Source organism: Atractosteus spatula, chromosome 9 (genome assembly GCF_055471065.1).
Source record: "Atractosteus spatula isolate fAtrSpa1 chromosome 9, fAtrSpa1.hap1, whole genome shotgun sequence".
Lineage (NCBI taxonomy): Eukaryota > Metazoa > Chordata > Actinopteri > Semionotiformes > Lepisosteidae > Atractosteus > Atractosteus spatula.
This window is the reverse complement of record NC_142714.1, coordinates 47,020,226-47,038,571: the sequence shown is the minus strand read 5'-3', so window position 1 is coordinate 47,038,571 and position 18,346 is coordinate 47,020,226. Positions and strand designations below refer to the sequence as shown.

General features: G+C 35.4%; 1 protein-coding gene across 1 annotated transcript in view; it reads left to right on the top strand.

The window, feature by feature from the left end:
• The first annotated feature begins 11,732 nt into the window (after positions 1-11,732).
• LOC148828670 (X-linked interleukin-1 receptor accessory protein-like 2) overlaps positions 11,733-18,346 on the top strand; it is an 80,545-nt gene continuing 73,931 nt past the window's right edge. The window contains exons 1-2 of the mRNA XM_088926050.1: positions 11,733-11,891; positions 12,648-12,801. Coding sequence (XP_088782176.1) covers positions 11,733-11,891; positions 12,648-12,801 — 313 coding nt within the window. The remainder of the gene's footprint in view (positions 11,892-12,647; positions 12,802-18,346) is intronic.

Here is an 18,346-nt window from a genome sequence, read left to right as displayed (position 1 = left end):
ATGCTTTTTCTCACCACAGCACATTGATGAGAGAACTGGAAGCTGAAATACTATTCTCGGCTTATTTTTTAGTCTTCAATAGCCATTACGTCTTCTTGGATTTTTTCTCCAATGTCCTGACACGTATTCCCGTCATTCCTGTGGTTTGTTCCAGTTATTTTGGTCTGTTTCCAAAGTAGAGGCACACAAATACAGTACAGTAACTACGGTATTTAAAAGGCTGCCCTCACAAGAAGGGTCTGTTTTAGCAGATGACTTGAAAATGATATACAGTGCAATATCAACAAATTAGGCAAGAGTGCCACAATTACCATGGCTATCTGTAAATGCATTAACTGTGTAAGAAACAATGAATGAATCATCCAAAAATGTTACTAACCAAAGACCTGGGGATACATACGGCTGCTATTTTGGAGTCTGTCTATGTAATTTGTAACCTGTGTACCCAATTCATTGACATTTGTAAATCTCTTTTGCTTATAGACAACATGTTAACCCTGCAGTCCAGATAGATTTTACTGTTTTTTTTTTTAAGATTTATGATGTCTGAAAAAGAGCACAAATGCACACGCTTGCCTTCTGGCAGCTGTGCTCCCCTTTTTATGATGAAGAACAAGTTTCCATTATCATTCTCTCTGGTTTTGTCGAGAATTAAATTAAGAGAGGGCTAAACATTTATGCGAATAAACATATATTGCAATTCTATACTATAAATTGGTGATAGTGACAGTCCTTTACATAATTTATTACAGGGAGATTTTGAATGTAAAAATTATTTATTTGACAGCAAGCTGGAAGACAGATTACTTGGGGTCTACACACTCACACTTCTGTAATTGCTCATAAATTATTATGGTTCATGCTGATATGCACTGAGATTTCTTTAGGCCAATGAGCTTAGAAAAATTACAAATTACAATGTATTTTTCAAACAGGGAAGAGTGGAGATTATTTGAAATGCTTACGGAGAGCGGTTGTGCTGCTTTCTCATTTATAGAAAAACCAAACATTTCCATAATGAGGAAGAAATAAAACAAAAGACGGAAGAGGTTGTTGGTTTTGGTTGTAGTAAATGTTTGTTAATAAGGTGGCTCGTCATCTTTACAAATATATCTCAAGAGAGACGTATACACAATGAAGTAATAAACTGCAGTAACATTTTGCTATCTTTATGAAGTTCGCCAAATTAAGGTGTGCTTGTCCCATTACTTTTCAGGCCAGAAGTCAAGATTGAGTTTAAAAATCCTAATCTGAGGATTGCAGTTGTCTCGACATTCTGTGGGTGCTAATTAAAGGTGCATGTTGAATCACTTGAAGTCCTGACATTGGTTCAGATCTGGGCTATTTCATCAGCTGACTGTGAAAGGTATCTCCCTAGCTAGTAAGACTTACTGTACAGTAATTGACTCTCTATCACCAGGATATGATGAGAATGGTCTGGTAAGGGTATCCTATTCTTCCACCACACAATCATGATCTCACTTGTTTTCTTGGATACCTATGTGCTTGCAGTATTGTTAATGACATTGGCATTTTTCTTCCAATCTAAGACAGCTCAGGGCCTCAGTTTGACAAAATAGGCAAGGCTCTGACAGCATACACTTTTCAGGAACTCCTTATTCTTTCTGAGATTATATGGGGACTGTACCGGTAACAAGACAGGGTTGATTAACGTTATGCAATTGCAAACCAGAGGCAAATATAATTGAAAAGTGTGCAATATTGTTCACACAGTTACTGCATGCAAACAATGCCATCTTGAATATAATTGTAAAAAGAGTATTTGTGTAAGAGTTTATATAAACTCTACTCATACATATATACAGTACATACATACTGTATATAGATGTATACATATTGTACATCTTGGTGATTTCAACATACTGTAGATGTGGATTCTAACTGCTGGGCTATTACCAATTTCTGACCTACTTTTGATTGCTTTTGCTTTACTCAGCGTGATAACTTCTAAATACATATAAATGACCATACACTAAACCTAGTCAATTCTTCTTGGGTGGAGATACATGTACAGTAGATGTACATTTACAATTTACAAGTGTTTGAACTTGGCATTCTGACCACACAGCTGTCCAACTGGTCCTGACAAATTCCCCACCCCATCTTAATAGCAAATTGCATAGAATGAATTTGATTAGTTCACTATTTTGATGGAGGAGATTTAAAAAATGTATTTAGTGTCACCAAGTCTTTTTGCTTGAAGATTCTGTTACTCATTACAATTAAAACCTAACGCAAGTTATTGATGTTGCATTTGAAAGTCTAGCCACTATAAATCCTCATCTACCTTCTTTCTTCCCCACAGTAAACGTGGAATTGTGCTCTATGATGGCAACTGAATGATGTCTAGAAAATCTGTAGAGAAAAAAAAAGAAAGGACTGATTGTTTATTTACAGTATTGTTGAAAACAGATGCCTAAAGACGGCCATATCCTCTTTGTATTCCAGTCTTATTGAGAGGGGTGTAAACCCTCCAAATTTTTTCTCTGCGCTTTTCTCTATCATCAAATAAGTCTATACTTCTATACAGTGGTGGAACTCGGTCATACAATACTTTCACAGCAAAATATGTAACATTAATATCTTTGCCTCCTAAGCTGGCCTTGCCTCCTGCAGCTACTCTTTCCCCTTTTCATGGATTCTAAAATGTCATTTCACTGATTTTAATACCACTTACAGTATGTAGCCGAGTTGGCAGCTAAAACAGACCTGCTGCCTGTGTTTTGGAGCCTATTCATATGGCCCTACTTAAAGCTAGCTTCTCTGTTTTTTATCCATTTTACTAATCAGTCAGTAAGACCTAATCAATCAGTCCATTGCAATCATAGCAATATGATTTTCCTCCTGTTGGTGCTATCACGCTTGTGTTTAAAGGAAAACTAACCTGGATGCTCAGGTACTTAACAACTGACTTATTATTTCAAATTTGCCTTTTCTCACAAAACTTCTGAAATTGCTAGTGCCAGCTCAAATACTGTACGTCTCACCTTACATCTAATGAGCAGTTTGAACCTTTTCAGTCACTGTTTAGACGGAGCATCGCAGGAGGACACAGCCTCTGCAGTAATCCCTTGTAAATGTTTTGTTAAGGTACAGTAGACGATGGTTTACTGATGGCTTCTGACTCAGGTTTACTTAATATTCCTCTACTTAAGTGCAGTAACGCACTGTACATCCTGCTTGATCCATGGAAAGTTATATAGGAATCACTTGTACCTTCCTTCATTGATATAGTTCTTAAGAGGTTACTAGAAGCTAATTTGTAAATATTGGCCATATTTAGGTTGATTTTGTCCCATTCAGACTCCCTGACATTCAGATTTACTTGCAAAGCTAGTAGTAGTACTTTTCCAATAGTATTTGAACTTTACAGTTGTCTGTCTGACAACTGACAACTGTGTTAAAATATGGAAGAAACAGAGCTTTCTTGAGATAATCTGTGTCAAGAGGATGTGTTTATATGTTCTCAACATCATGTTCTCAAAGTTGGTCAGCAATAATTCTGTTGACTGTGATGAAATACCTGATGAATATTAGAATCCTGTTTTTTTTCTTTTTACCCTGATAACATTTGTGTTCAAATCAAATGTGTAGTCATTTGAAGCTTATGTTAGGAAGAACATCTTTTTCACATGTAGCTCATTTGCCAAATTAAAGCACTCAAGATCAATACATACAATTGTAGAAGTCACTGCTAGAAATTAGGTAAAGACATACAGGACATGTGTGGAAGAATAATACACACTGTATGTAGTAACTTCCATCCTCTTTTTGCACTGCCATCCTACAATATTTAAAATGAACTTTAAACTTTTCTCTCTATTAAGTCACTGAATGGTCTAGCTCTTAATCTAAGATCTGGTTATCCAGTCTCAACGGTAAGACTCCGCACACTGGGAGATACATCCTCCTTGTGTGCTGAACCAATTCCTTCTTATGTGGTGTACCAAATCCATTAGACACTTTACAGTAGCTGTCAATTTCAAACTTTTCTGAAGATAGCACTTCATCATATCTATTAATGTCTAATTTACTCATGGTTGTAGTGGGTTAATTTGCTGTGCTTTTATTTATTCCTCCATGAGGTGTAGCACATGAGTTCTATTCCAGAACACTTCGAACCTGTGACATTTGAAAATTCTTTATCTGCTTTTAAGCAGTCATTTAGTGATGGTTATGTATCCTCATCAGTCCTTTGATGAACTCTAAGGACTGTTTCGTTGTGGTTGTATTCAGCAGTTGGTCTGTATAAACTTCTTCAAATCCATAGTGTTTTTTCTGCTTCTGTTTTCTAGTGGATGGCTGTATAGACTGGTCAGTGGATCTGAAGAAGTACAGAGTCTTGGCAGGTGAACCAGTGCGGGTGAAGTGTGCTCTCTTCTACAGCTACATCAGGACTAACTACACAATGGCTCAGAGTACCAAGCTTCGGCTTATATGGTATAAAAACAAGGGGGACTCGGAGGAGCCAATCATATTCTCTGGACACAGACTAAGCAAAGAAGATGACTCCATCTGGTTTCGATCAGCTGAGTTACAGGACAATGGATTTTATACCTGTGTGTTAAGGTAAGCACCCCAAGTTTAATTTAATGCACAGCACATGTATAACCCTGACAGCAGGTAGAGTTCTCTATCAAAATAAATATGTATTAAAAATCCTCATTCCTGTAGACTGCCTCTCTGTGCCTTGTTCCATTTTTGGAAAGAAAAAAAATGCGATTGAAGATGTCGCCTTTCATGTCTGATAAACCCAGCTACCTTGTTTATTAAATTTACCAGTACAATATATCTGATTGAAACTGTGTAAAGTTGTGTCCTTTAAAACAGAGAATGTCTCCAGTTTGCTGTATTACTATGAGAAACAAACCTTAAACATATTTACCTAAATGTCACCTTCTGAAGTCATTTTAAACTTTTTAAAGAATTATGCAATCTCCTTTGAGTAACTGTGGTGTGACGAAATATGAAATCAGTAGGAAAAAATGAAATATGGCATTGCACCCACTATGACTGAAATTATCTCATGACTCATGATTAGAAATGTGTGATTCAATAAAAAAGAGATGGTAAAGAAATAGTTTATTTGGAGTTTATTTCTGTAGTGAAATATATTTTTAGGCCACAGGTTTTCTAATTTATGTAGGTGTTACATATTATGTATCTAAAATATGTAGGTGTGTTCATATAATAAGAAGCCTAAGAATTATTCTTCCACACATGTCTTGTATGTCTTTACCTAATTTCTAGCAGTGACTTCTACAATTGTAAAAAAAATATCAGCACTTTCACAATGTCTTAGCTGACACAGTCCTTGGCCTACAATAATGGTATCTAATAACTCTAAATTTACATACACTTTGTGCCCAGCAGTGATTCTAATTATGTTAAATGAGCAATTGATATGACTGGTGAAAGCTAGTATACTTTTCAGTCCAGCATTAGATAGCTGTTATATGGAAACCTCTTTTTACCTGCTGAACAATTGGATAAAAAGAAACATGAATTTAGCACTGGAGACATAAGACCTTATTGAGAGCTTGTTCTATATTTATAAGTACCTTCTGACTTACAGTACATACCTATCAATCTGTCTTAAGACTTTGAATACTTCATTAAGTTATAATGCATCTTAAGCAAAATATTTTTTTAAATACAAAATATACATTTCCTATAAAAAATATGAAATATTTCAACCTGTGTTTAGGGGTTAGCAGCTCACAAATGGAAGATAAATAGCTTTCCATCACTTTTTAAAACCCCCTGCTGTTTAAAATATTGTGTATACATATGAATGTATTCACCTGAATATACAAATATGTCAGCGCATAAAACAACTGAGAATTACTCTGAAAACTGTGTTCAGAGTACAGTCATGAGCCATTAGGACACGCTCAGTATTTAGAAAGGGAATAAGACATGCTTGTAAAAGACAATTGCTGTAAAATAACATTCCCAGTGACTGCTGTGTCTGAAATGACATAATGCTGTTTGAACAAAGAAATCTATTTTCTTTGAAGGGCCAGTGACCTGCGGGAGAGATAATGCGGTGTGTGTTTCTGGCAAAAGCATCCCGCAATGCATGACGACACAAAACGAAAAAGCAGAGAGGAGTAATAAGCCTGCTATCAATATGCAATTCTGCTTCACACTGGCAAGAAATGACTTTGCAGTACATGACTTGCAAACAGTGATTATGGGAATGTTAACACATTACTGTACTATACTATGCTGCTTCTCTTGGTTTCTCATAAAATGCGATTATACTGTATAAAAATAACTTGAAGCATCTGCATGGTTATACTTCAGATAAGCAGTTCTCCATGCCTTAGGAATGAACAGAATCACACACAATGATGCAACACACAACAACATACAGTACAGTAGCAACAAAGTCTACACTTGTATTTGCTCGTTGGCTGATGTTGCAACAGTTTCTACTGGCAAAAACAGGTTTATTTTAGATTTCACTCCCCCCACTCCAGAAGTATTTTTTTAAACTAAGGCTAGACTTAAAACTCCCCTGAGGCTTACAGAGTAATCTGCACCACCTCTCTTTTTTTCCTTTCATGAGATAATTCTTCTCTCCACTATCCCAGTGGTGCCACGGACCCTGCCTCACAAATTGGTCTGGTATTTTAACCTTTCTATTAACCTTGTGAAGAGAGAAACTAAGAGAAAGCTTGGCCCGTGCAATATGCACTGTAACTAGCGTTCTTAAACACGGGTTAGGGATATGATATCAAAGAGCTTTTTACCATTGCCTGAACGTTTATTGCTTTAGTTAAGTTACAAAAAAATGCAGTCTGTGAAGGTGTAGCAAAGATGTGCAAATAAAAGACAAAGCAACATTCTACATGTATAACATAGCCTGCCATAGTACTTGTAATTACTGCATAACAAGAGAAAGAGTCTAAAACTTATTCAAGTCTCTTAGAACTCCATTTGCCATTTATAAAGAGACAGTTTTATCTGTGCATTAATTTTGTACACATCTCACTAAGGCACAAATGCCATGTGTTTTATCTTCTATGGTACAACTTCAGTGAAGAAAAGTCACCTTGATTCGAGGCTGAATGGTATTGGGATATTAATGTCCTGTGCTACATACTGTACATAAAACACTCACTGTCGTACCAGTGGAAGCTGTTCATGGTATATTCTTATTAATTCTTTACATCTGTATTCTCTCATCTTTTTTTACTGCTTTACATTTTACATTAGCAGGATACAAAAGTTGAATTTGATAAATTTGATAATAGTATTATTGTGCTCTGTTATGGAGACTGAACTAAATTTTATTAATGACATAATCCAATATTATAATACAATGCACTAAAAAGAACAGTAAGAATTGATTAGAGTCTTGTGTAATTCTGAAGTAGCAAATAGCCATCTTGAACAAAATCTTTGAAACATTCACTGCAGCTTGCACCATGCAAAGGCACCAATGGAGATCTGAAAAGGAAAAACTAGTAGCAGTTAATTTCCATATTAATTTCAATTATTCTACATCCAATGCTAGCAGCCAAAATCCGTTGTCATGATGGACTGTATGCACCATTAGTTGCGCTGTCTAAGGTCTAGTGATTTCAAATTGCCCCCTGTATCTACAGGTATTTTCTCCTTTACAGTCACTAAACAAAGTGTTTAGGCTGTTTTTGTTGTTGTGTTTTTACCACTGGACCACAGTGTTAGTTATGATTAGTTATCTAAGCAAACAAAGTTCCACAGGGATATTAGACAAATCTTAATAAGCTTGCTTGCACTGAGCCAGGCAAGATTTCTTTTAATGTGCATTGCCTTTCTAACCAATTGTTTCAATGATCAAGACTGAGGGAGTCCAGAATGTCACCATACCTATAACTTTAGATTTGCAGGTACATGAGAGCTGTTTCTCGAAGGCTTCCTTGCACATTGCTGCTTTAAATCAATATCTGTTAACTCTTTGTTCAAGATGTCTTGCCAACATTCTACTTTTTCCAGTGGTACATTTTCCAGTGGAAAGGGTTTGCAAAGTCAGCAACTTCAATGGTTGAAAGCCCGGTTGTTTTTGATTTGCTATTCATGGAAGAGATCTACAGGGAATGCTCTGTTGACCTTTGACCACTCAAAATGACCTTGAAAGAGAACATAAATACCAGCTCCATTCCTTTGAATTATTCGTGTGATTTGTAACCTAAAAATTAAAGCCTTTTTACTTTATTTTTCTATCATTTAGGACAAGCCATTCATCTTTTTTACAGCAAATAGTACAGCAAATACAGCAAAAAGACATACAGTAACCTAACTTGCTTAATGGGCTAAACTGTCATGTCTTTTATCGTCATTTATTACAGCATTTTGATGTACTGTACTTGTTAAATCAAATTGAGGATACTGTGTACAATCAAAATTAATGTACAGTAGTTTAACCTTATTGCTAGAGCTTAATGATATTATAGGAAACCTTTCAATTTGTAACAAAAATGTTTTAAATGTCTCTGTAAAATGCAACACATTGTAGAATCACTTTCTCAAAAAATTCTAGGTATTTTTAAAATGTTTTTAAATGTAATATTTCTCGGTAGGTACATGTACCTCAGAGTACAAATGATTAATTCATACTTAACTTACAGTACTTGCTAACCCAGAAATTGGTTTGTAGATTAGTTTATTTGATCAAAATCACAGTCTGATTTTACCCAAAATTCTAATTGTCTTTATGCAACCAGCTGCTTTTTCACATACTGTACTTTAGGGCACTATCTTTTACAGTACATTCTGAGCTGTTTAACCCAAAATGTGTTCCAGGCACTTCATGGTACTACATACTCACTCTCCACTATATGTCCTCATCTGCCATTAAGACAGCATTCTGTAACCTCTTTCTTAACACCTGTTAGCAGGCCACTATGCAAAAAATGGATGCTTGTACTGTAGTCAAATTAAGGTTGATTATTATTGAGCTCTTAAATTGTTATCATGATTACATGAAATGTCTTTATGTAAAAGCAGGATTATATTCATAAACTGCACCATTTTCTCCAACAGTCAAGTCTTTGTACAGTTACCTGTACAAAGCCTGTAGGAACTGGTGTAGTCTAGATCATTTTCACTGGAAACACCTATTAGTAGGAAAGTGCTTTTTCCTTCATCTAAGTTACTTCATCTAAGACTTTACACTGGGCAAGATTCAGTGCCTCCCTCTAGATGGACATTCCAGGAGAAGAGAGAATTGAGATTAATTCTCAATTAATTAATTAAACCAGAATTAAAAGCCTTAATCTTCTAATGAACAGGGTGGATACGTTAGTGACAGGAGTGCCTAATTGAGAGAAATGAACCGTTGATCTTGGAGATCCTGTTAATCACAAAATACAAATTAGAAAAAAACAGGTAATAGTTTCTTATACTGTATACTTCAAGTGTGTTCCTTTAAAAGAGACAAAGCTTCAGTATGTGTATGGAAATATACACAAAGGTTCTGTGCCAATGTGTTGAACCACTAGATTGGACATGTTGGTTGTGTAGTGATCATTTTGAAAACCTTAAAAAGCACAATTTAAATAACTCTGATCATTGACCGGCTAGACTTTGGATATTATTATCTACATGTCATTAAAAATTGATAACAGTTTCTTTCTTGGAGTGATGCTGTGTTTTCTTCATTTCATTGCATGAACAAGATTGTGCACCAGTTCTGATACTCTTTGTGGACCTGAGAGCAGTTCAGTCCTCATTTCTTTTTAAAATCTAATCTTACTTAAATTTAGAGGTGACCAAAACTGCCAGAGAGCACAAGTTCATTTACTTCTATTTTGCGTTTGATCATTATTGACCTGGAATCCACAAGCTGGCATGACAAATCCCAATTTTCCAATAATTATTATTTTGAGGATCTTAAAAATGAGTCCCATAATTTATAAACAAATAATTTGATTTAATCTGAATCTTTCTGCCATAAAGGCCAATCATTTTACCCTCTTAAGACAAGAGGTTCACACTCTGTCATTTTTAATAAGAACCTGATTGTTCCATCTGGTACTTGAAATTGAGATCAATCGCCAGAGATTGGGTCTATCCATGAGTTTGTTTTGCTTGTAGCTTTTATATTTAATTTACTGAGTAAACTGAGATCCAGCTAGTGGGATTTCTAATCTTGCCTAGAGTAGTAGTTTGATTATCTTACTGGTCAAGCACCACTTTGAAATTTAACCTTAACCCTGATAAGTAAATTAAATGCTGATACAATATTTCTACATTTAATTTGCTGGAGTCTAAAGGCTTCAATAGTTTTCACTCCCATACTCTTCCTTATTAGAATATTATCAACATTTTAAACATGAATACATTGAAGTCTTTTGTCATTTCTTTTTCTTATGCATTTTGGACGCCTCATGATACAATTACAAATATTTTTTTTAAAACATGGCAGTCAAAGCTACCAACCAATTTATTTATAGAAACAGTTTATTTCTAGTTTATTGAAAGCTATTTTACAGGAATGCAGGGTGTCACACCTATAATATAATGTTATATTATGTCTATAATGTTAGAATTAATTAATGAGGCTAATGAGTTATAATTAATGTTTTAATTTTTAGAGGTGTGTACAGTTAACATACAGGTATATTGGCTTGAGTGTTCAAGCTTATTGAAATTCGTCTTTAGTACCATAATGATGCAATTAAATTGAAAGGGTGTTGCATAAGCTTTTCATTTAAAAATAATTACATAATACATAAAAGAATTACATGAAAAATAAATGAATTATTAATACACTAAATAAATCAAGATAGTACAATAACTGAACGCAATAATTGTTCATCTAAACTGTCATGAACAGATCAGTTAAAACATTGATTTTATTAGTTATACAGTACATCTATTTTATTTTGCATTAGTTTTACTTTATAATGCTAAAAGTGAACAATGAGTCAGGACTTTGACTCCTTTGTCTCCCTAATCTTCTTCCAATACTGTACAGTATACACCGTACATAGAAATCAATGTTGCAGAACTACACAGATAAATAACATTGTCTGCTTCTGTATAGCTTTCGCATTTTATTTACACGAAAACTATAGATGAAAATATTTCAGGTCACACCAATTATGTGAGACATCAGGTCCACAAGAATGTACCAAACTAAAACAGTACATTTAGATTAATGCTAAACTTTAAATCAGTTCTGATATAAAATAAGTTAAACCTATCTTCAAAGAGTAGTCAAGAATCTGGTGAAGCTACCAAATTATGCAACAGGAGTGCCACTGTTTTTGCAGAAGATATACTTCTAAATAACATGAGATGTGGGAGTCTCCTCAAAGTTCACGACGAAGCAGCATAATTATTCATGCTGTTTAAGCTACAGAAGTGACAAAGTGATCTTAAAGAAGACTTAGGGTTCAATGTGGTGATGTGTGAAATAGCTTGCTCATTCATCTCCAATAATGCACTGGAGCACAGAGGTTACAATGTTTATGTTAATCAAAGCATTATTAATTTAAATTAAGTCCAGGGACTTCGCTTTTTATCTCTTTGTGGTGGATCTGAAGAAAAAAATCTACTCGACGCTACTTTAGCACTAGGTTTATTCTAAAATGAAATCGCGAAGAAAAAAAAATCAATATTTGCATTCTATGTCATGTCTGCTGCTAGAGGTGAAATTAGAAATGTAAAGCCCTTTCTATTCCTCTAGAAACTCAACGTACTGTATGAAGGTGTCAATGTCCTTGACTGTGGAGGAACATGACTCAGGCCTCTGTTACAACAGTAAAATCCGATACTTGGAAAAGGCAGAGATCACAAAAAGTAAGACAATCGCCTGCCCTGATATTGAGGACTACATTGCTCCATACAAACAACCCATGATGACCTGGTATAAGGTAACTTAAATTATCTTTCTCATTCATTGAATAATAAAAGCCCTATTACACAATACAAAGTGTATAGAGACAGAAACCTAGAATGTCAACATCAAGCTCAGAGTGTGGAGAGGAGAATGGGTTCTTTTCTACAGCTGGATAAGGACTATTGTAAATGATAATGGGAGTTATTTAGAATGTCTAATACATTGAGCCACAAGGTTGTCAGTTTGTCTCAAGCGTACTTACAAATTGATTTACAATTGAGAATTCATATACAGATTCCTAAGAGCAGAAGATACAGAACAGGAGCTGTCACTATCATTTTAAGCAACTTTATTCACAATCACAATCCCTATTTCACGGGTCAAATGTATAAGGTTATCGATAACGAGATTGCTTCTCAGCTTTCCTTTATAGATAACTTTCATTATTTTGTTCTCCTAGTGATTGTAATATCTTAGTGAGATTTTAAATGTGTGCACAGAAACTTAAAGCTGCAATCAGCCCTGGAAAACATTATGAAAAAGAACAGAAAAAAGGATGTTGTGAGATGTGGGATCGCTGAAATATAGTGTGTAGAATCTATATTATTTGTAGAATCTCATTTGAGAAAATGAGCCACAAAGTCCCCTTTCACTTGTAATTCAGAGAAAGTACAGCTGATGTTTATGATTTGAAGTACAGTATGCGTCATATTAACCATATTAATTTAAATGGTTGTATCTTTAGGAATACAATGTCAGAGATACTTTTTCAGCATCCTTTCTTTTGCAGGAATGCCAGAAAACAACATGGAGGAGCTCAATAATAGTGAACACAACAAGTGTCACAATACCAGAGATTGAGGAAGGGGATGGTGGAAATTTCACATGTGAATTGAAGTACGGCAGTAGGGTGGTGAGGAGGACCATAGAGCTTAAGGTTACAGGTAGGTTTTGATGCTATTAAAGCTTAAGCATTGTTTACAATTGCAAAAAAGTCCTTTGCTAAATTAATAATCAAATAAGGCCTCAGAACGTGTAAGGAATTTGACACTTTTCTGGCTCACTGAAAACAATATCACAAAAATGTGTGTGTCGGGTGTGCAAGCATTGGTACAGTACAGCATGTTTAAGAGATTTAGTATAGTTGTAACCCAAAGTTTGATGTTCCCAAAACTGCAAAGCACTATGACTTTTACGAAGACCTTTGGAATGCATGCACAGTGAAGTGAATAGTTGTGTATCATGTATCAGAAGTGCACAGATGTAAGGAAACAGCGGTGGACTGTAAGGAAAATTGTCCACCGTGTCCGTGTTCCTCTTATTTGCCATGTTCATATTAGAACTGATTTGAGCGTTATCTAGTGATTGATAAGATGATGTTTGTTTCGCATTTTTGGCTGATTCTTTGGGGCGTGCTCAAGATGCAATTCCAGGCCAGTGCACTTGACCCTGGGGGTATTCAGAAAGTCCTCACTGTAGACGCTGCAGCTGTCTGTTCCTGTGTGAATTCCAGTTCTTCAGCAGAATCACAAGGCTGGCGTCAGAAAGGACTGAAACCACTGCATTTCTGTTACAGCTGCAGTTTCATTGCAAAATAAAAAAACACAGTGCCAATTAAGCATTAATCAATTAAAAAGGCAGTCATATCCATAAACGCTACTCATGCAACTTTTCTAGTTTAATAGCAACAAATGGTGCAAATACATTGCATACTGTATATGCAGGTTTTTATATAGTATGTGAATAGGCTTGGCTGCAAAAGAAAAATAATATTTTGCCATAAGGTGCATAAAGACCTTGGGTGAACACAACATACACAACACGCCAGAAGAGGCTACTTCATCTTGTTTGTCTTCATATCCTCTACAATACTATTGTATGATATTCACATTTATTTCTCTGCATTCAGATATGACGTATACCATATTTAATAAACTACACCATCACCTGCTATCGTTTACAGAGGCACCACTCTGATTGCAAGTTTGTATTGCTGTCACTTGCAGTGCTGCATTCCAAACAGAATAGTGAACATAATCGACCCGTTGAATTTGATGCTTGTTGGAAACAGCTGAAAGAAAACGATGGTTCTCACTAAGCAATCGTTAGCTTCGTAATAAATATTCCAAAAGTGTTCAAGGGAAAATGACTTTTCGGGAAACGGATACCTCTGGCTAAATTTAACAGAGTTAATTCTGTCACTCTGGAAAGTGAGACGGTGTAGGAATGCACATCATAACAACTGTAAAATGCATCATATTTTGCTGTCATTTTTGTCAGCAATATTAATTGTGACAGAAATATCGGCCTCTCCTTAAGCTCAGTGCACTTTATATGCCCTAACTTTTCAGTGTCTAGTCTAACATTTGCCCTTGTGCATCTATCTCTTGACCTATTTGTTTTATGGTTTCTCAAAGCGTTTGATATGCTTCTTTTCCCCCTGGCTGAATTGGCAGATAAAAAAAAAATGCTTCCGTCATTTTCCTGCTAATTTGCTAGAACTAGAAAAGAAACTGTTATACTGTAAAAGATTTACATGAACAGAGATGATTTTCTTTCCATAAATGTAAAAATTAAAAATGTATCAATCTTGGAAACATTTTTTCTTGTTGCTCAAGTTATACTGTAAGTCATAAGCAGATCCTCTGAATTATTTCATTGTGTGCTTGCAAATAAAAAATGAACAGGTGTTTCATTGTGAATATATAGGGTAGAACACAACTTAAAATAGAGAAGAATTGTGTGTAGCAAAAAAAAAAAGCCCCAGTTAATTATTTGATTAGTGTCTTCTCATTATACCTGATGTGTACAAATGACTCGGAGATAACCAGAGATAAATGGGCCCTGAATGCACCAGCTGTAAACTGTATGGATTATTCCATCTGTATTCTGTTTAGGGGAAGAAGGAGATATGTAGCTCAAGCTCTTTTTGAGCTTCAAAGGTGACTGTGGCATTGTGCAGGTGATTAAGCAATGAGAATAGCAAAGACTTTTAAGAACTACAGTACATGCCTAGTGAGCAAGAGAGCACCCAATGACAGTATTTATATTGTTTTTTTACAAGCAAACAGCTGCCTCCAAATTCAGGGAGACCAGTCATCTCAGTTGCTGTGTGTTTTGAATGTGATTACCTTAACATCCTTTTTCGAGATCTGAAATCACTCTTCATCATTTCTAGTGCTCACTGTTCTCTGAGTCTTTGAATGCTGTTGAGACCATTTGTCAAATCTTTATAGTGTAACAGCAAATATTGAAGTCCCTTCACATGTGCCTTGCAGATGTCCTATTTTGCTTAAAATGCTCTCCTATTTTGTTGAATTACAAATGATGAACACAGAGCAACTTTTTAATAGTTTTTAATCAAAACTTAAATGCTCAAACTGTACACTTGCGGGTGAGAAAATGAAATGTCACATAATCGCACAATGTATAGACAGCTACCATCTTTGTTTACCATATTAAGCCATCACATACTTCAGAATCTCTAGATTCTTCTGATAACTCCACATACTGTAGATAATCTCTTATACACAGATTTCACATTAACAAACGTAATAGATCATCACATCACCACAGTGGACACAACCTTTGGCTGTGGGTAGACATCTTGTTGTCCTCACTGTGCAGACTTTTGTAAAGTGAGAAAATTGTAATTCCTCTACCCCATGCCCCAGAATATTAGCAAACGTGACCTTCAGGTGTACCGAAAATGTCTTTCTGTTGCTCCCCCTTTACAGCTTTACCTAACGAACCCTTCTTTTTCAGAAGCAAAATGATTGTACACGTTTCCATATTTGACCATCTGAGGAAATCTGTGAAGACTATCCCAGCAAAACGCATGACCAGCTTTGTTGTAAACACTTTTTATTATTGAGACTGGGAAGAAAAATAGCTTTTTTAAACAAGTGCAGAAATTTCTTTTTGTGGCATTCATAAATATTTGTGTTTAGTGAAGACCAAATGGAAATGACATTAAGCCTTGACACTGGTGCATAATGGAAACTACTTAAGAGTGTGTGCCAATGGAACTGTGCATCATATCCAAAACAGGTAGTCCTGGGATTGGCAGAAGTGTCTGGGGTAGGGTGGGGTGAGAGGACAAACCCTTTAAAATGGAAAATATCTGACAGCAGAACACAGTCTACAATATTCATTCAACTGTTAAATGAGCTCTTCCTTTACATGTTTATAACATCAGAAAAAAAACCTAAGGACAGTTTACATATCTATCTCATTTCTTTGGCAGTATAGGCAATGTCAGAAAGGAATTTAAAATTAAAAGTCTAAGGCATCTTCTCCGGGTCACTTAGCGCTTCTGATGTGGAAGGTCTGTGGTTAACCAGAGACTGAGAAGGCAAAAGGTGCAGTTCTGTATATTCCATCTGATTCACTCACTGACTTGGAAAATTAAAAACACAAATGGGCTCATTTGCTCATCAACAGGAATATTATCTTGGTCATTGGTCAAGCAAATTGCATTATATCATCTAAAGATATGTTTTAGGAACAGGACTATGAGAGTCCCAGTTTATTTAGAATAGATAAAGTGAGAGAGTCATATACTCTTGAGTTTATATAAAATACTGACTCAATCACATAGTCTACATGTTCTCAACCCCTCTGTATAAATATTTCCTTTATTGCTGTGCCAGAAACTCATATTCCTTAGTGGGAGTGGGAAGATCTGAATGAGACTATTCTTTATAGCCATAATAACAGCATCAAAAAGTACCTTAAAGCTCTTTTCTTTATCTTGAATAATTTAAAACAAAAGGTACAGGTAGTAGATAAAAAATTGAAACACTAATGTAAAGTCACTCCATGACAGCTATAATTATAGACAGCCAGGTCTGTCCAGCATTTTTATAGATTATCCTAAGCATTCTGAGATGTTATTTCTATAATTAACACATGGGTCTCACCTGTTTGGAAGCCCTTGCTTTCAGTATATTTAATGTTGATCTTTTACTCAGATGTTTACATTTTTTTGGCACCTACCTGAATGTTATATCAAGAAACTAACCTCATGATATAGGAATCCCCATTATAACTTTGAATATAGTGCTATGGTCACAATATATGGTACTTACTGTATATACTTAATGTGATATATTACCCAATTTCATACTAATGAACAATCAATTTTAAATCCGTATTTTTTAATAATTACTCATTTGTAAATAATAAAATGGCTAATTTGTAGCACAAAAGGGAAATTATGAGGAGAGCATCCTCAGATCTTTGTAAAATGACCATTTGTACCTAAATTAGTACCTAAATCAATAAAGCGGATAGGAAAAAAAGTCTTCTCTTTCGCTTCAATAAACAACAGTTTAAGAGTCTTGATGGAAGTCTTAAAATTTTTAAAAGGAAGAAATAAAGTTGATTGTGGATGTAAATCAATGTAACCAGTCCAATAGATGACAAATCAGATTTAGTACTAATAGGATTTTTTTTATGTAAACTGAGAGCAATGTTAGGAATAGTTTTCTGACTTAAACTGAAGAAGCTGAATCTCTTTAGAGCCATATAGACCATGTGTTGAAGTTAGGAAGATTATAGGAAGTGAGGAAGCTGACTGGCCTTTTCCTACTCCTGGCATTTCTTATGGCATGTTATCATCTCTTTCTAAATGGAGTTTACAACATATGTTCAGGAGGAATAATGGCAGCTACAGTCACTTTCACTGCAGTTACCTTAAATCTTACTAATTCCCAATATCATATCCTGAAAGCTATGAATACCACAAGTAAGCCTTTTCTCCTCCACATTCACATATTTTATCCTTCCTCCATTCCAATTTCACCTTTGGTTGAAATCTAATTCTCCATGAGGGTCCCAGACAGACGAGTGGGTTGAGCCAAATCTTTGGAAGACTGAGTATGCAATAACTATTTCCAACGCATGTAATTTTAGGGTGTTGTTATTCCTCATGTATTTACAGCTAAATACAGATAAACCTCAACATATCCAGGGAGCTTAGAACCTTCTGCTTTCTCTGACAAAGACAGCATCATTAAAATGCTGTCTTCATTAGAGAACACATCGGGAAGAAGATGAAGTCCACCCCAGAGCAGTATGGCTCCTTCTAGCCACAGTTTATCCTTCTTAGTATCACAGAGTAAGAACACATGATTCCCCCATGGGATGCCAGACCATTACAGGGTTACTCCCAGCAATACTGGTTCCCACTTAATCATTCAGTTGGACTAGAACAATTGGGATAAAGTACCTTGCTCAAGATAACAGAAGCATCTGCAATAGGGACTGAAACCCATAACCTACAGTATTAGTTAAGAGGTCAAAAACCCATCCACCACATTATACTGTCTTCTTATTAAATCTGAGGGCTGCTTAATTGTATTGATTCAGTGTTTAATAGTTAACTAATCAATAATAGATAATTACTACTTATCATTATCTTTTCATAGATAACAGGTTGATCAATGAAGTCTAATTATGTCTAATGTCATGCCACTAGAGAAGTTT